This window comes from Ambystoma mexicanum, chromosome 6p, assembly GCF_040938575.1.
Source record: "Ambystoma mexicanum isolate Mex_15411 chromosome 6p, UKY_AmexF1_1, whole genome shotgun sequence".
NCBI classification, from domain to species: domain Eukaryota; kingdom Metazoa; phylum Chordata; class Amphibia; order Caudata; family Ambystomatidae; genus Ambystoma; species Ambystoma mexicanum.
This window is the reverse complement of record NC_090935.1, coordinates 254,822,715-254,842,628: the sequence shown is the minus strand read 5'-3', so window position 1 is coordinate 254,842,628 and position 19,914 is coordinate 254,822,715. Positions and strand designations below refer to the sequence as shown.

The 19,914-nt window shown below is 46.0% G+C and overlaps 1 protein-coding gene across 1 annotated transcript in view; it reads right to left on the bottom strand.

Moving 5' to 3' along the window:
- The window catches only part of MAPK4 (mitogen-activated protein kinase 4), an 800,432-nt gene that overhangs the window by 136,154 nt on the left and 644,364 nt on the right, over window positions 1-19,914 (bottom strand). The window contains exon 5 of the mRNA XM_069626975.1: window positions 9,117-9,278. Within this exon, the coding sequence (XP_069483076.1) occupies window positions 9,117-9,278 (162 nt within the window). The remainder of the gene's footprint in view (window positions 1-9,116; window positions 9,279-19,914) is intronic.

The window sequence follows — 19,914 nt, the reverse complement described above, 5'->3', positions numbered from 1 at the left end:
TTGAAGCATAATGCTCGCCTCCTCGTCTTTAATAGAATGAATACTCCCTGCGCAGCTAGCAGGGGTAATCTTTATTATCGCACAAAATGGTTTTAAACTATCTGTCTTATTTTCACATGTTCATATTTACCACTCCAAAAATGTTATTTTAGGTTGAATGTTATATATCTTCACATATAGGAAGCATCATGCCTTTCTAAAACATTCAGGTAACAGTAAGAGACATTGGGCCTCATTACAACTGTTGCGATAAGCCATCAACAGCGCTGGGAGTGTTACCGGCACCGTTGTTGCTGCTCGCGGGAGCCGCTCTACACGCCAGGTCAGACCAGGCGTGCAGAGCGCACCCGCGAACAGACCTGGATTTTGGCAATGGTACCGTTATGAACGGTACCGCTGCTACCATCCTCCCCATTCCCCTTGAGCCCTATGGGGGCTCAAATGTGAATGGGGACGTACCGGCTCTGGGTCCCGCAAAAGGAAACTGCTGGGCCCTCTAAGGTCGGAAGGGCCCGGTAAGTTCCCTTTTGCGGGACCCGGAGCCGGCCCCAACTTTGGGGGTAGCCATGCCCTTCTTGAGGGCATGGCTACCTCCAGACTCGTAATGAGGCCCATTGTCAATTACATTTTTGTCTTGACGATTCCCTACACCTTTTTGGTATTTTGTGGTTGCAACAACATAAGCCTCATTAACTGCTGAAGTGATCGTTCAATGGTGATGCGTTCAAAGATATGTGAAGAGAATATTCTGTGTAATGTGGGAAATTGGAACCCGGTTCTAATGGATCACTGGGGCCGTAGGATGTTGAAATTAAGGTGCTGGAAAATGTTCCCATAGGCCCTGTCTTTATCAGATCAGGACTGTACTGATGTCTTGCCAGTCAGTAAAGTGGTAATCCCATTGTGAAAGGATGACCACGACATTGTGCTAAAACAAGGTTGCCTTTCATGTCAGATTTTATAACAAATTTGTAAATATTCATTTAATAAGGTAAAAATGATAAACATGAATGATAATACGCTATATGTCCACACATTATGTTAGTTGATAACGAGCTTCTTTATATAAAATAAGAGTTCAGGACTATATACACATATAATTAATAACACTTTGTACTTGGAATTCTTATTCAAAGAATTGCACATATATACACTCTATGTGGTACCACACATTACTTAAATCCAGTAACAGATGCACTAACTGCAGACAGTTTTAAATAGGCAGGTGGATTCTTAAGTGAGGTATAACAGCATAGAATAGGGAAGAAAGGCAGATTAGTAGTGAACAGTGGTAGAATATGTTATTTTGGCTAGATATATAATTCTGAGTCAGGAGTCCCCCCACCTGGGCAACCTGTAATGGAAACGTTAGGGAGTAATTTATTCTGTCTTTTTCAGCCCAGTCCAATAATGTTCAATAACCTTCTGGATGACTTCTGTGGCTAGAAGATGCTCTTCCTCGTCACAGTACCTTTGGTGCCTTGGCAGGTGAAGTGGCAAAGGCTCTCGGTTTCACTCGACGATTCCCTCTGAGGATGGACCCCCTTTGGAAGAAGGAGCCACTGGGATGCGATACCAAGAAGAAAAATGGAACCAAAGTCTTTTTGAAGTGCAGCAGCTCTTCGCAGTGCTCTCCTTCGGTCAACGATTTCTCCAACTGCAGAAGTCCTGTGAAGATGAAACTTGATGTGAGCTCCTTAAAGGATTGGTGTATGAAAGTAAGACCCCTGGGACCCTTCGATGACTTCTTGCGGTGACGGGTGCATAGGTCACTTTTGATGTCAGGTTTTGGAATATTGTGTTTTTCCGACTTTTTGTTCTTCAGTGCTGCAGTCGCAGCAGAGACCTCTGTGATGGCTTCTGGAGACCTGGACTCGACCCCTGGAGTAGACCTCGGACCGTCACCAAATCTGGACCCTCGGAACATCTTTGTTAGATTCTGGTGGCAGGAAACCCACTGGCGGACCTTCGACTGCATCCAGCAACTCTGGACTCTCTGGCTGGAACAAGGGGTCAGTGGTGACGGCAAGGATGTCCTTTCAAATGTTCTAAGCAGTTTGGAGCCTTCACAGCTCTGGGTTTCCAGCAGCACTATGCCAGGGTACCCCCTCTTCTGGGCAGTAGAAAGCAATGGCTTCCAACGGTCAGAAAATGCACCTCCGGACGCTGGGTGACAACAAGGACTTCTCTGACTTGAGATGTCCGGGCACTCCTCTTCAGGACTTCAACAACCCCTTCTCCGGACGGCAGGCACACAGGACTGGCTTCCAGGATCGATGTAGCACAGCAGGTTGCACGATGGTCCCTCGTAGCTCGGAGAGAGGTTTCCTTCATAGGTCCTCTCTGGATCAGTCCTTGGTAGACACAACAGCTTTCGGATTACTTGAAGAAATTACATTAGCAGACGTCTCCCCCAGCTGGGCTTCAAGGTACAGCTTCTTCTTGCTAAACTTCAACTTCAGCTTCTGAACAAATTGGTAAGAGGTCCCCAGATATACACATCTTTTCCCCATTCACTCTGGCTGAGTCAGACTCGGTCAGCCATTCACGCAGAAGGGCATTAATGCAGGCATGCATCCAATCAGGCACACATGCATTCAGGCCCTTCACTCCACCCAGACACCCATAACAAAGAATGCAGATTGTGGTAAGCACCAAGCCTTTCAGCAAACTACACTGCACTCGTGTCAGTTTCAGTCAGGGCTGTCTCATTAATTCGGTCACACACACAATAACTAGACACCCACAACAGAGAATGTGAGTTGACTCCATACTCCATTCAAGCAGGTCCCACCCCTAGGGTGTACCCACAACTCACAACCCCTGTGAAGGCTCCAGTCAGATTGCCAGGAGACAGCCCCAGAGCCATATATGGTATTTCCTCCCAACAGCCAGTCATGGGGAATGGGAACAGACATATATGGTGTTTCCACCCAACAGCCATTCAGGAGGAAGGAAACAGAGACATGGCGTTCCAGGACTTTGGAAAACAAGGTAAAAGGCAATAGAAACCAAAAGGACACAGTGGCCATGTTGCCTTTGTGCAAGAATCGATTGATTCCTATGGCAGGGCCTGGATTTCCCAAACATGGAGGACACTCGGAGCCACTGCCAAGCCAGCATGAAGCTGGTACAAGCCCATACTCTGCTCTGTGGGCAACACATTGGTGCACAAAAACACACATAAGAGGAACAAGGTTGTACCCCCACCCATGGGTGCTATAGGTGTATCCCATGGATGTTGTTCACCAAAAGATAAACTGACCAAGATACTTACACCACGGAGCAAAACATCTAGTTCAGGAGCAAATATGTTAACCCAGAGAAGGTGATTCTAACTAGGTCTTGCAAATCCCAGACAATCAGTTTATTAGAGGGTATGTATGAGTATTAAGAAGAGGCTGTATTTGCAGTAGGTGGGGATGAAGAAGACTTAAATTGACCAAAAGACATTGTGAATGTCACTGGGAAGAATATAGAAATTATGCGTGATTCAGGAGCAGAGTCCACTCTGCTCCCAAAAGCGTCTTTTGAACATCTGTTCCCGAATGAGAAGCTGACGGAGGTGGACATCAGACGGGTAGCATTTGGAGAGGCGAAAATAAAGATTGCTTGTTGGTTCGTGGCACATTTTGAATTCAAGGGTAGAATGGCTTCTCGGAAAATATGTGTCACAGAAAAGGTGCCAATTCCTCTTAAGCTGGCTGCAGCAGACAGAAAAAACCTGAGCTCAAACGGAATCCAAATGGATGTGAGACAGTTATGTATTGCAATGACAATAACTTGAGTGAAGAGTAAGTGAAGAGTCTAGTAAGAGACTGGGCTATTTGAAGGAATTTCTGCACAAAATAAGGTTAAGACGCGACTCGAAGCCAGTGGGTCACAAAGTGAGAAATATTCGGATGTCTATTCAAGAGAAAGTAAAAGAAGAGTTGAATAAACTAAAGGCAGACGGAATCATTGAGAGGATAGAGTCATCTGAGTGGGTTTCTCCTCTCATTATAGTAGCAAAACCAAATGGTAAATTTAGTTTTTGTGTGTAGTTCTTGACCGTCACCCTCTGCCGAAAATTGCAGAAAACCATGCCAACACGGGGTGATGCAAAGGTATTCTCAGCACTAGATCTTACGAATCTATCATTAGATCGGAGCAAATGCAAATTCAATCTAGATAAGATTGATTATCTGGGACAAACAATATCCGTCAATGGTGTTAGTCCTAAAAAGGAATTGGTGAACAACATCAGGAAGACACCGGAGCCCAAGAAAAAGGATGAGTTACGCTCCTTTTTGGGCATGGCTGAATACTATCAAAATGTATTCCAAATTGTGTAGACAATTCAGTCAACATAAGACTCCTGATGAAAGACAAATCCAAATATGAATGGAATGATGACTGTGCAAAAGAATCCATCTCAATTAAAGGTGAATTGGATATGGATAAAATGCCTTCCCTTAATAATTTTGTGGTTGGGCGACAAACCATATTATTGACAGATGCCAGTAACACAGCCCTTAGTACGGTCATGGCACAAACTGGCGATAACAAGGAATGTGCCACTGCTTTTGCTTCTAGACTCCTCAAAGAGGCAGAGTTGAATTATTCAACTATTGAGAAAGAACTCTTGGCAATGAAGTGGTCGATTGAAATATTCAGAACTTTTTTATGGGGATCGAATTGTGTGGTTTGCACAGACCACACACCCCTGTAAGAAACACTGGAAACAAAGGGTATGGACACCATTCCTTCAAGAATAAGGAGATGGGTAATGAGTCTCCAGGAATATGTAGTTGAGGTGGAGTATGTTCCAGGGAAGAGATACATACCCGCTGACTGTTTATCACGAATGGTGGCGTAAGGAGGAACAGATGATGATGTGCAAGGACGAGAAGATTGTGTGCTAAATATTGTTCAGTAGATAGTTTCAAAGGATGAATAGAATGCAAGTTTAGACCTTTAGAATGATGTGTTGAGGAGAGTAAGGAATTAATTAGAAAATAATGGTTCGATATCCAAAAGAAGTGTGGAAGGGATAGAATTGTGTGGGGCACGGCCCATTAGGGATACGTTACAAGTGGTTCATGAAAATGTTATGAGAAGTGACAGAGTGATGCCTCCTCACGGCGTTAGACAATAAAATCATATAATGAGTTCACGAAGGACACCAGATGATTACCTAGACGAAACAGAGGGCTTGTTCAGGGTATTAGTGGCCGGGATGTGACCTGGAAATTGAAAGGGCAGTGAGAAAAGGTATTTCTTGTGATTTAAGTGAGAAGAGTCCAGTGATGCAAATGTCTGTTCCTAAAATGCTGTGGGAGAGGTTTGGTATGGATATTGTTGGACCACTCTGTAGCCGAGGAGTACATTTGTATTGCATAGTTTTGGTAGACACTTTATCCAAGTGGTTTGAAGTGAAGATTATAAGGAATATAATGACAAGAGAAGTAATTGGTTTCATGGGAGAAATCTTTAGGCGTGAAGGATATCCTTTGGAAATCCTGACAGATAATTGAGTACAATTTAAGTCTGGAGAACTGCATATAGGAAAATGGCACTGTGGATAGGTTCACATCTATTTATCATCCCCGGTCAAATGGAGTCACAGAAAGATTTAATAAAGCCATAAAGGATTGCATCAGATGAGCTTGGAGTAACAATGAAGAAAGGGAAAAAGTAGTTGTAGAAAGTAGAACAGCCCATAGATTCTCTCCGCACATCACCACAGGATTATCTCATTTTGAGATTAGTTGGTGGAGAAAGCCAAATATTCAAATGTGTCCCTTGTGGTCAGGAAGAGTACAATGGATTTGGGAGGATGTGAATAGAGCAAAATCACGCACTGACGCGAAACAGTTTTACAATAAATGTAGATATGATGTGAAGGAAAGCAGTGCTGGACAGAGAAATAAATGTAGGTGATTGGTGACAGTGAAACTGCCATTTGACCTGAGAAGGGATCAGTTGAAATGGGCAATGCCTCAGAAGGTTATGGAGGTATTTCATCATGCGGTTAGAGTTGAGGATGGGAAGTCTTGAAACATTAATAGGATAGCTAAAATGAAGGAAAAATGTGAGAGATATGGGGTGATGAAACGCAAATGAAGAGACATGAGGTGAAGGAAGGGTGTGAAAGAAATGAGTTGATGAAACCTGATGTGAAGAGTCCTGAGGTTACAGTGAGAAAATCCCTAAGGGTGATGAGAAAGCCGAGTTATTTCATAGATTATATTGTCGATGGATGAAAGGGAGATGTGTAAAATCCTGCTAGCCATTGGAGAGTAGAAGGTGGAATGGAGAATTGGGAGTGCGTGAATACAATGAGGAGCGGGAGAAGAGAGAAGAGAGTTGTGAAGGACGGAGCGGATTGCAGTTGGTAGGTTTTGCAATTATAGACCTATATCCCAATAAATACTTGTGAAAACTGTGATGAATCCTGCAGAGTCATCACTAACCCTCATCCTGAAGTCTCCGCCAGTGTGGCCAGGAGAGGCAGCCGCTACTGGGGCCTAACCCTGGGGTTGTTAACATGAGGAGGATCACATGGGAAGAGAGGGCTGTCAAGGGGAAGTGGTGACTCCTCTAGGAGAGACACAGTATTCATCTTCTTTTGAGCATGAAATTCCCATGATACCCAAATACCCAATAACATGCTGTCAGTGTACAATTCCCTCTCATATAACTACCCAAAGGACAGGCTATGAAAAGTCTGGTAAACAGAATAAGGTTGGTACATTGGGGATTGAGGTCCTAAACCCAAGGGTACATCAAAAACCTTTTCCCAACCTCTGATAAACTTAACAACTCTCAGTTCACAAATCAGTTAAAATTAGCTAAATATAAAAAGACCCAAACCACTAAGAACTTCAGAATCCATAATGCCTGTGGTACTGGGACATGAAAGAGGAATTCAGAGTTGATGGAGATTAAAGGTACCATTAAACATAATGAGCGGCCTAGTTGTTGTAGTGTGAAGCACCTGAGTGGGACATTTAAACTGAGGAATGAGTTACAGCTGGGAGAAGGAGACACTGATGGAGTAGTAGAGGCAGCAGCAGGTCTGAGTCCGGGACTCGCTGTGAAAGCAGAACAAATGCCAGCTGAGGCCAATGCGGGACAAGGAATGTAGCAGTCCAGAGAGACTGCAGCTGGAAGCAGCATTGGGGACAGAGACGAGCTCCCAACACGCGTGTACCGCTCCGGTGAGGAAGCAGAAGCAAAGACCCCACAGAGTTGTCAGAGCTCCACCGAATGACTGTGCTTACCATGACAGTCATACTGGGGTTGACAGCAGAGCAGACAGATCCTGAAAGATCAGTTGCAGTGCCAGCGAGTGAAAAGGGGATGGAAGAGAAGACTGGCCTGAGACACTAGATGACTCCGGGGCACTCCGAACAAAACAATTAGCTGAAACTAATAATTTTGCATATCGAACAAGTGAAGCAAGACAAACGCAGTCAGGGTACAACTCTCCTTATATGGGACACCAAATGGGGATACTTAGAACCACCATTGCCAGAAGCCAAGAGGCCTCAGAAAAGTAATACAAAGGCGGCTGGGGTGTAACTCTCCTTGTATGGGACACTAATTGAGGGAAACCTGTAACCTGCATTGCCAATAGCCAAAAGGCTACAGAAGAGTAATACAGAGGCAACAAGTGTGCAACTTCCTTTTTATGTAATACGAACTTGGGGAGATCTGTAACCCATTTTGTCAAAAGTCAAGAAACTATAAAGAGAAGCTACGATTCTTCAAACCTCCTCACGTAGGATACTGGTGTGGAGAATCTTGGAACAAGCATTGCCACTAAGCACAATTATAGTTGTAGGAGATTTCATCTGGCAGGCGAGTAAACCAGAGAAGGGACAAAATAGTAGTCAGTCCTGAAAGGCGAGTATACAAGGAAAGATAAAGTTGATTTAAAAATGCTGTGTTTGTGGTAAAAATGTGTGGTGGAAAGAACTTGTTAACTTTACAAAAGCCGTTGCTTTGCTATTCTGACAAAAGTGTTTCCTTTGAGGAATAAGTGTGATGTGCTAATAATTACTTGCCATTTTGAAGAGAACATTTACCTTGATTTATGAACTTAAGCTTTGAGGAAGAGACAAAATGGGCCTCATTACACGGACGGCGGTAAGGGTTAACGGTCACCGTTAATGGCAACGGTGACCGTTAACCCTTACCGCCGTACTACGAGGTCCCTTTGCGGGTTGGAGGAATTAACGCCTGCTTCTTGCAGGCGTTAAGTACCAACCCGCTAAGGGACCTCGGAGCTAATTACGGCACCGCAAAATTGCGGTGCCGTAATTAGCGCCTTCCCCATTCCCATAGAGCCCTATGGGGCAGAAATGGGAATGGGGAAGGGCAATGGCGGAAAGGGGATTTACCGCCCCTCCAACCTTGGAATGGGGCGGTAAATCCCCTTTCCGCCAAGGCGGTGCCGGTAATTTACCGGCATGGTCCAGGGTGCTAATAGCACCCTGGATTACCGCCTTCCGTGTAATGAGGCCCAAATTTTAGCAGGCAGGAGACTGTGAAGAACAACAGTTGTTTTGATCTACGACCAAGAATCTGCGAAAGAGACATTTAGTTTGCTACGTAGAAGGACACAGTGAATGGAAAATACTTTTTGTATTACACTGAACAGAACTTTATTGCATCAGAACTGGACTCAGGGTATTCCTGAATTGATCCAGGGCAGGGGACTCCAACCCTGGTCACATGGATACTTTCTAAAACCTTTGAGTTTGAATTGCTATGTTATTTTGTTGAACTAAAGATAGTCAAACATTCTTTGTATCATGTTGTTGTGTGTATGAGTGTGAGGGTCAGAGACATTTTGGACACTAGGTCATGTTTCTTTAGTTTTACTTTGCTAGGAAGGAACATCCTTGTTAGGTTAGTGAAAGATAGGTGTTTATCTTTCCCGTTTTTATTTAATAATGGAAACCTTTCAGAAAACTATACCTCTGTGTCTGTCTTGCATTTCTAACCCCACACAAAACTCACCTGGCTCGTGAACTAGATAATACAATATTCATAGCAGATAATGCTTCTACTCAAGGTTCCTGATTAAGAATCACAAACATTATTGCACAAATGCTTTGCTACTGTACCTTCTCCGGTAACTTCTGGGAGCAGTTTCCGAAGAGGCTTCTTCACGGACCATGTGGTGCTGAGGAACGCTGGCATGACCTTACAAAGCTCCTCTTTGTCCTCTTGACGAACAACAGGAATTGTCTCTAAGATCAGCTGCATTTGCTCCAGCTCATGACCACCTGTGGACCCAAGAAGGAGACGATTAAGGCATGGTGGTGGCCACTTGATTTTACGTGGCTCTGACATTCTCTGTGCAGTTAGAGAAATATTTACCATGAGCACATACACACTCGACCACCTCAACTGTCCATGTCATGACAACACACATTTTACTATTCAGATCGCCTCAGATCAATGCATTCACACCGCTGCATGTAATATTATGTTATTATTTACTTGTAAGGAGTGCTGATGCAGCAAAGGTGGTTTGCTGGTCAGGAGCTTGAGTGATGGTTAAACACAGCTATGCAACCATTCAGCGAAGACACAGGCTTTCAGCTTATATCAGTGCTTATGTCAGTCGCAAAATCAGGTGGAGAGAATTCTACAATGAAATGGCATGAACAGAATAAACTTTACCACCTATTTATGGGAGTAGGGATTTCAGTGGACTGCACAACCAGGAGCAGTCTGAGCATAAGAATTTAGACACATTATAGAGGATGGGTTACTTTGGAAAAATCGAAGGGTGAATACATTGGTAGCTAAGTGAACAGTATTTGAGGTTTTGAAGGCAGGTTTTGAAACAGTGTCTTTATTTGAAGCTAGTCCCCATTATAAAGCACTAGAGTTGCATATTCCAGAGGCACAGATTGTACCAGCAGTCTGGCAGCAGAACTTTTCAGGTGTTGCAGTTGACTGAGTAGGATGAAATATATGCCATTGGTGTAATCAAGTGTTGATTGATCAGTGAAAGAACTGCTTGAATCCTATGGGTTTGGCCCAGAAAAGTGCAGAAGATGACATCTGTCCAAGGGGCATTCTGGAGCCAGCATTGCTGGAAAGGCTGTCTCCTATGCTATAGTGCATAAAATAGCAAGCAGAGGATTAATATGTGAATTATTTCAATCTTTGATACGTGTATTCAATTACATGATAAAATAATGTTAGACTATTTTTTTAATTTTCAATACATGCTAAATATCTTCAAAAAGGTGGAACACATTTATCCTACTGGCAATTTCCATATTTGAAAAAACAATAATTTCATTGAAAACCAAAACCAGAAGAACATTAAAACATTAAAAAATGACATTGTATGTGTTACAGGAGGATGAACAACTTACTACTAACCTTTGTGGTATTGTGAAAGTGGTGCAATGGGGGTAATATGAAGCCCTATCTCAAATGTAAGTTATAAAACAAGGAACTATTATTTTGGAACATACGAAGAATTGATGTAAAACTACACACTTTCTGCATTGCAAGAAGCAAAGAAAGTAAAGTTAAGATTGCTTGCCTCGTGTATACTGCAATGGGCTGGAAGGACATTGATAAAGTAGACTATGAGCCTCATTCCGAGGTTGCCACCGACCCGGAAACACTGAATCTGCCGCCTGACTTCCCAGTGCCACCAGGACATTACAAGTCCTGGTGGCACAGGAAGTCAGGTGGCATATTGGGTAACTCTTCATTCCCGTGGAGTCCCATAGGAGTCCACGGGAGTGGGGAGACGGAAGCACCGGCACTGTCGCTAACGGTGCCAGTGCTTCTGTGAAAAGTCTGCCTGTAGGGGCCGTTTCGCCAGCAGGTCTGACCCTGCCGGGAGAAACGGCCCCTGCAGGCAGACTCGTAGTGTGGTGCCCGTAAGCTTGCCGGCACCCTTGTTTCCGGACCACCACACTTGGAATGAGGCCCACTGTTTGGCAACAGTGACAAAATAAGTTATACATTCCTGTAAGGCTTAATAGGTTTCTCCCACTTCTAGCATCTAAATTACCTACTGTCTCAACATCTATAATTGGATGACATTTTCTACTTTAGGGGCCCACAATCATGTATTTTATGGAATGTTTTGTTGGTCGCCGGTCTAGTGCTTACACTGATTCCAGGCCATCTCAACACACTGCATTGAAGAATAGAATGAAGGGAAGTAGTAGGGAAGAGGTCCATGCTCAGTATGTATGTCCATCTTCATGGCATATGTATGGAAGAGGTCCATGCTCCGTGTGTAAGTCCATCCTTAAGGAATGTGTACCTCCTTGGTTTATATGACCCGCCTCAATGTATTTGTATGTGTACCTCGTTGGTGTGCATGTGCTTTCTCAGTTTGTGTCCTTATTCTGTGAGTATATTATGAGTTTAGCACCATGGCTGCCTCCAAACCTGCGTCCGGGTAGTCGGAATGGGGACTCACCGGGTCATTCCGACCTTGGAGGACCCGGTAAATCCCCATTCTGAAAACCATTCCCCATTCTCATTGGAGCCCCCAAAGGCCTCAATGGGAATGGGGAAGGAGCTAATAAAGGGCCCGCAAATAGCGGACCTGTTATTAGCTCTATGGTCCCTTAGTGGCTCCAGCCACAGTAAAACCAGCCGACCTTAGTGGGACCCGCTAAGGGACCTCGGAATGCGGCGGTAGGGGGTTAAAGGCACCGGCATCCTTACCGGTGCCGTTAACCCCTTACCGCCATACTCGTAATGACCCCCAATGTCCTTACTCAGTGTGATATGATATGATATGATAGTTTATTTATATCACACCCATACACAAGTGTTTCAGGGCACGTGCATGCATCTCAACCCATATGTCCCTCATTGGCATGGACAGGACTGGCTTAAGATGTGTGGAGGCCCATTTCAACATGATGGTTGAGGCCCTCCCTTGGTTAGAGTAGAAAACAGTCTGAGACACCCATTATGATGGAGACAAAGAAATGTACCGAGGGCCTAATAGCCGGCCAATTATCACGAGATAGCCAGCTAGCATGGAGCTGAAACACTAAGTTCCCAGGGAAATTATATAAATACTTTGTCAGCAAGCGGCTGATGTGGAAAAACCAGTGTAAAAAAACAAAGGTGATACCTCTTCTTTATACACCGAGGTAAGGGACAGCCGGAAAGGCTTCACCGAATGCAGCTTGTAAGGTGAGTGCCGCAAAGCGCACATTTAAAGCACCAGAACAAAAGTAATATATTATTGTTTTATAAGTCTGATGACTGGCAACATGGTGGCAGTTGCTGAGGGCCCCCTGTGGCCTGAGGCCCCTTTTAACTGAAAAAGGTTGAAAGGCCCTGGCACTGTCCCTGGGCATGTATGTCCCTCCTTGCTGTGGATTTCACTAACTGTGTGTCTGTGTCATTCCCTCAATTTGATTGACCCTTGTCCCTCTGCACTGTATCTGTCCTGCTCTATGGGCCTCATTACAAGTTTGGCGGTAGCCTTGCTGGTAAAACCGGTGGTCGAAGAGGGGTTTAGTATAGACATTGTAGAGGGTAGGGGAGATGCAGGAGCCCTGAGGGACTCCACATGTGGAGGTAGTGAGGGTAGAGGAGTGAAGGCTGGCGGAGACCCTGGAGGAATGGGCTGCGAGGAAGGAGGCAACCCATTTAGTGGCATCTGAGGAGAAGGCAGCAGAGGTTGCGAGATGGTGACACAGTGGGGTGGTTGATTAGGTCAAATGCAGCAGATAAGTCCAGAAGCATGAGTAAGGAAAGGAGGCCCTCATTTCTGGCATCATCAAGCATGTTCTTTAGATCTAGCAAGGCAGTTTTGGTGCTGTATCTAGGGCAGAAGTAGGATTGCCTGAGGCTGAGAATGTGATTGAATACGAGGCGTTCCTGGATTTGGAGATAGACAGCGCGGTCACGGATTTTTAGCAAAAAGGGGATGGTGGTGATCAGTCAGTAGTTGGTCGGGATTACTGGATCAATGCCGAGCTTCTTGAGAGTGCAGTGATCCAGGATTCTTTGAGTGACACAGGGACCGAGCAGGAGGCATTCATAATCATGATTATTTGTGGTAGCAGAAGGTTGGCACCTTCCTTGATGAGGTGGGCCGGGCAGGAGATACCCCTGCAATGTGACGCTTTGAGGCTTCTGAGTATGTTGGCTACCTCTGCTTCTGAGACAGGGTGGAAGTGGAAGATTTGGGAGGATTGGAGATTAGGCGATGGGGTAGGAGGATTGAAAGGCACATTGATGGATGCTAGTTTGTGCTGAATTTTCTGCTGTTGAGAAGCGATTTTGTCAAGAATTGCCTTCTGAACGTTGCTGCACCAACTGTCATTCTTGATGAATGTGGGTGGGGGGATGCCAGTGATTCGAGCTCTCAAAGTATGGCGAAGAGTTCACAGGAGTTTGAGTCAGCATTCAGGATGTGCGTGTTGTAGGCAGAAGCCTTAGCGTCTTGGATCATTTTTCTTTTGGTTTTTGGGATTGCTTAGACATGGGCTTTATTTTCAGTAGCAGGGTGTTTGTGCGAGATATCTTCCGAAACATGTTTCTCAGAGCCCAGAGAGTGTAGGTCAGGGGTGAACCAGCAGTGTGACCATTTGGAGTGTTTGGGTAGGTGCTCTTTGAGGGGGGGGTCATTGTTGGTAGCTGAGGCTAGTGCTGAGTTGTACTGGTTAACGAGCAGGTCGACATTGGAGGTTTTTCTGGGGGTTGGTAGGAGGTCAGCGAGGAGTGGCTGGAGGTGATCGCTGGTGAGATACAGGTGCATCTTCAAAGGGAGGGGGAGGAAGGTAGGGAGGGGTAGGTTGGTGATGGGAGGAGAAGGAGAATTTGACTTTGTTTTGGTTGGACTATGAACATAGTGGGTTTGACATGATCATGGTGTTACAATTATGGTCAATTAGCCAGTCCAAGGTGCGGTCAAGAGTGCGTGGGGGTGAAGATTTTCTGGATGTAGTCTAAGGCGGCTGTGGCGCAGGTGAGGGAGGCAGCATCTTTATCGTGATGATCATGGTAGCTAAGATTAAAGTCTCTCATGGAAATGGTTTTGGAGTTAGGTCTGAGATTTGTCAGCAGAAGATGACCTAGGCGATAAATGATGTGTAGCAAGATGGTGGATGTAGGAGTATGTGAGATTTTGGAAGTAAGGGTTTGGCAGTTGGGGAAGGGGGTGGAGGGTATGATGTGGATGGAAGTTTTGAGAAACTTTCTGCACAGGTCTGTCATTGCAGAGGATGGCATAGTTGGGGGGAATGGCAGTGGAGAGAGTAGGGCCTGCAGCATTGTGTACCCAGGTCTTAGTAATGGCTAAAATGTCTAGGTCATTGAGCTCAATGAGGTTGTGGATGTTTAGCGCATGAGCTGTAGGTAGGCGTGCATTGATTAAGGCACATTGTAAAGTATGTGAACGTGTGAGGGGCTTGGCTTGGGGGGAGGAATGTCTGGAGTGAGGGAGTGAGGGCAGCAGAAGGCCGGTCTACAAGGTGTGGTGGTCCTGGTACTCACGTGTTCATTGCAGGAGCGACTGGAGGTGGGAAAGGTGGTGGTGGTGGATGGACGAGGGATGTGCACACTGAGAGTTGGGCGAGGCGTTCCTGTCTTGCTCGGGGACGCTGCACTGCAGGGAGGTGGATGTTGCTGTAGGTTTTGCGAGAAGGTGTTGGTGGCAGGGGATGAGTGGTGTTGGTGAGAGAGGGAGATGACTTGGCAGTGCTTAAGAGAACTGCTGGGGTTTGAGTGTAGATAGCCAGTGAGCTCATAGACTTGTACATTGTGGGTACCAAAGCTGGGGAGGGAGAGAAGATGAGGGGGTAGGAAGTGAGTAGGGGGGAGTGTGATGTGGGCAGCACTTCTAAGGCTGATGTCCCGATTGGGGGATGCCGGTGCATGAGTAAGATATAGGTGGGTCGCGACGTCCTCATTATGGGTCAGTAGCTTAGGATTTGAGTGTACCTTGGCTAAGGCAGGGCAGGACAGAAGCTTAGGCACAGTAGGTTGTTTGCAAGGTATGTGTGTAAATAATGGCAGTACATTTAAGTAGAGTAGGGTTATGATATGATATGGTATTTATAACGCGCCTGTACACAAGTGTTTCTAGGCGCCACAAGTCAAGGGAGGGAAGACATAGGGAGGACTAGACAAACAATCCTACTAATACGTGTGTCATTCGGATCGTGCAAGTGCAACAACGAGAAGTGCAGGGGAACGAGAGGGGGAAGTGCAAAAAAGAGGAGAAGAGAAGTGCAATCAGGGCAAGGCTCAGAGTAAGTGCAGCCAGGGAAACGTGGCTTTGGGTAAGTACAAGGAGGCAGGGTGGCTGTACGGGTTACAGTTACATCCCCTAAGTGTGCGGTAGGCCAGGAAGCAGTGCAAAGGAGTCTAATCATGGAGGAGCCTGGTACCCAGTGAGATTCTGAGGGAATCAGGCAACCAATCGGCAAGCCTGAGAGGGACAGGAAGGCTAGAGGTTAGAGGGTGCAGTGCAGTTCATGGAACCTTTGGGTGTAACAGTGCTGTTTACTTGTATGAAGCTAGAGAGGGTGTTAGCACAGTTAAGGCTACGCTTATGAATAGGAGGAGGGAGCAGATCTGTGCTACAAATCATACGCTTACCTGAAAGGCGTGTGGCTTCTGGGAGGTTAGCACCGGTGGAGCCAAAGGCTGGGCTGGATAGGCTGGCGATACAGATTGCTGGATATCAGAGCTCTGAGGGGTACTTGTAATAACAATCTGAGGCAGTTGAATAAGTCTGAACTCGTTCAGGTGGCAGTGGGCATCAGCCGACGTGTGTGGGAGCATGATGCTCTGCAGTTCTTTATCTATGTGGCAGCGTTGAGATGCGAGGCTGCTGTGGGTTGGACAGAATCCATGCGCACCATTAGGATCCTCTGTTGGTTGGCGTTGTAAGTCCGGGAAGCCTGCATGGCATCAGGTGTGTAAGGTACCTTAATGAAGCAAAGTGGTTGCGGCAGACAGAGAGGGAGGGTGCCTTCAGCGCCCTGACAGGCCCTATACAGGTGGAAGCATTTCTTCTTGGCCCTCTTTCTGCGCCAGCTCCACCTGCCGGCTTGGGAACACTTCCTGCATTTCCATAGGATGCGGTCAATCAGGGTTTGTGCTTCGGAGCAATAGGCTGCTCAGATAAAGCTCCAGTGATTGTTGTGTGGTGGCGGCCATCTTTAAAGAGCGTTCACACTCTATTTCAAATAATGAAGGCATGGATGTCCTGGATGTCATGGGGTCTGTGTGGGAGGCAGACCGATCCTCGGTCGATGCCTCTTCAGTGTTGCTGGTGAGAAATGCAGTTCACTTTTTCAGCGTGGAGACTGTTCGTTATTCAGGTACCATTTAATGTGTGGCCTCAAATATCATTTCTTCTGGGGTAGCCCTCGTAACATATGCGGGCTTCTGTCCTTAGGAGTGGGGTGCTCGGATCTTCTGCCCATTTAGGAGTATGCTGGAGATTAGTGTCTTTGAGGCTCTTGGGGCCACATTTCAGAGAGAAACTGTTTCATAAGTCATGGGACCTTTAATCTTTTATTGACCTTCACAAGAAGTGTGTGGTCCCCAAGTCATGGATCACTCTGTGGTTAAAAAGGATTTCATAGAACCAGTGCGTTGTTCTGGTCTCCCTATTGGTGATATTTTTTGGTTGGATCTGGCTTATTTCAAAGTTATTGTCCAGTATTTTCTTTGTGGTCTAATTTACTTAATGCTTCACTACGCCAATTAGACTCTGGTCTGGGAGTCCATAAAACAGCATTTTTTTGGGAGGATCCTTCCTCCACAACTAGATGTTGTTTGGTCTTTTTTATGAGGGGTATCCCGACTGGTTTCTTGGGATATCCTTGGTTAATAAGAGGTCGACCGGTTTCCGATGATTGTAATTCATCATCTTCATCAGGACCGTGATTATTTGCTTGTCTTGGTGAGATCAAGAAATGGATGGCGTTGGGGAAGCCGTCATCCCATCTACCTTCCGTGCAGCTCTGCTGTTCAGATGCTGTCAGCCTGTTTCCTTTTTATCTGGCTGGAAGGGTACATCTGTGATATCCTGTCGTTAGTTTTAGATTCCACGGCATAAGCAAACAGCGGTTTACTGATACAGAAAACCAATTTCTGTGCTTTCCTTGTATCGCCAGACCTCCTTGGTTGAGGGTGCCAAGCCTCTGGGCATCCCGAGGCTCGGCTCAGGGATTGCTGCACTTTACTTTGTTCTGCACGCACAGACTAATCTGAGTCTGTTCTCGCTGCCTATTTGGTGAGCCATCTGATTGGCTGTGGTAATAATATTTGTGGTTATATTGGGCAAGGTCACTCACAGCAGCGTTCGGGCGCAGCGGGAGTGTGCCTCCTGCGCTGAAGTCAAGCCTGTCACTCAATCCGGGCTAAGGATGGGCCGGACGGGCTGTCCCGCAACACAAAACTGCAATTAGCTTCTGCTGACACAAATTTTCCAGTGGATTTCAGGCTGCCCGTCGCCGAGACTTTTACTGGTCATAGCTCTGAGGGATCTGCACTAAAGCTGCTTCTACTCAATACACGCTCTCTCGTGGCACATTCAGTATTTATATATGCCCTCCGCTCAATGCTTTCTCCCGATGTGTTATGTCTCACTGAGACTTGGTTAGCAGAAACATCTGCCCTACTTTAATTGCTGCTCTGCCAGAGGATTTTAACATCATCCATGTGTACAGGGCTTCCCTCCATTCTGGAGGGGGAGTAGCTATTATTTTTAAATCATTTTATACTCTGGCTAAGATTGCAGTGCCCCACGCTCTTCAGATGGACACCCTTTTGGTGCGCTTTACTGTCTTGGTGGTGCGTACACTTCACTTTCTTATTGTTAACCACCCTCCGGACCGGACTTTGTTGATACGCTTCAACTGAAAGTCTCTAATCCTCTGGTTTTAGGTGATTTCAACATCAGGTATAATGCTCCCCAGGTCAACTGCATGGCTCAGTTTCTTGAGACGCTGTCTGAGCTTGAGTTGAGCCACTTAGTTTCTGAACCCACTCACTCAGGAGGTGGTATTCTGGATCTGCTTTTTCAGCTGACCCAAATACCTATGTGCATCCCCAAGTATAGTACTCTGGTGCAACCACTTTCTTATTTCTTTTACCATTCAGGTCATCACTCCTCCTAGTGCGCCCCATCCGGCTGCCACTCTGAGAGAGACGTAACCGGAGGACGACTGATCGCAATCTGATGGTGGTGACCATTACTATAAATGGTAGGAAGGTACCAATGGTTGACCCCCCCATTTTTAGCTCAGACATTTCTACAGGCCGCTGACCTAGTGGCTCCTCTTAAATTTCATAAACCACACAAACGTGACACATTGGCTGAATTTTTTATCACTAAAGTGGCTAACATTCGTGAGCATATACAGTCCAATGCCCTTAGTCACAATGTTAGCTGTGTCACTGTAGATGGCGCAGGTGTTTCTCACTCCTGGTCCCATTTACCTGATTTCTCTACTGATGCAGCAGCCAATGCGGTCTGTCAGCTTAAATCTGCCGTCCATTCAGACCCTATTCCTGGGGCAGTATTAAAGGAAATTCTCCCTGAGGTGATTACTTGGGCTACTGCTGGAATCAATAACACCTGCCAAAGTTGGACCATTCCCTTTAAGTTAAAACAGGCCATTGTCCTTCCTCTTCTAAACAATACCTTCACTGGAACATTTGGTTCTGACTAAGTATCAGCCTATTTCTCTTCTTCTTTTTCTCATGAAACTCTTGTAATCTTTTGTGGCACTTCTTCTTTCTTCTTTTCTGGAAAGATCTACTGGTCTTGATCCCTTTCAAGCTGGGTTCCGGCCTGAACGGGGCACAGAGAGGGTTCTGCTGTCAGTGCTTGATGTTCTGGCCATGCTGGTGTATAGGGGTGGAGTGGGTGACCTGATACTGCTCAATCTATTTGCTGCATTTGATACTGTTGACCACACCATCCTGCTATCTCGTCTGGCACTGGCCTGGTTTGCCTTGTCCTGTTGGCTCCTCTCTCTCTCTCTTGTTGTGTCCTCCAAGGCTCTGCCTTGTCCCCCAATGCTGTTTCATATCTATGTTCAGCTGCTGGTGGCTCTCATCCGCTCTCGTGTCTTCTGGTGCTACGCCTATGCTGATGACATCCAGATCTTGGTACGTTTAGATCTGCATTTGAGATTGCAGTTGTGGGGGTGCTTGAAGGCGGTGAAGGTTTGGATGGACAGCAACTGGCTTAAGCTGAACAGGGACAAGATGGAGGTTCTGGCGGTGGGCTCTTCTTCCTGCATTTCCCTCTGGGTCCCCTCTTCCTGGCCATCTGTGCTGGGAGATTTTCCTATCCTAGTGCCAGTTGTCAAGAATCTTGGTGTCCATCTCTCCTCACTCTCCATGACCTCACAGGTAGGTACAGTGTGCAAAATTGTCTTTTCTTTCCTGAAGGAACTCTGCAAGATCTTACCCTTCCCAACAGTGACACTTCGCCCCAGGTAGTCTCTTCCTTGATTAACAGTCATATTGACTACTGCAATGCCCTTTATTTGGCTCAGCCAAAGGATCTCATTCATCGGCTGCAGAACCTTCCGAATATGGCATCAGGGTGGCAACTCTTTTGCCCTTTGGTGCCCATATTAGTCCTGTCCACCACGCTCTGCATTGGTTCGTGGTAGCAGAGAGGATTACATTTAAATCCCTTTGTTTGGTCCACTGGGCCTACTATGGCCAAGGAGCAGAGTTTCTACAGGACACATTTCTCTGCCTTATACTCTGAGCAGGACACGCCAATCGGGAGTGGACAACCTTGTGGTCATTCCAAAATATTCCAGCTTTCACGGATAGGAGGCTGGGCCTTCTCAGTTGTGGCTGGAAACCTTTGGAATGTCCCCCCTGCTGCTCTTTGGAGCGTTGAGAATCATCTCTCTTTCTATTTTAGGC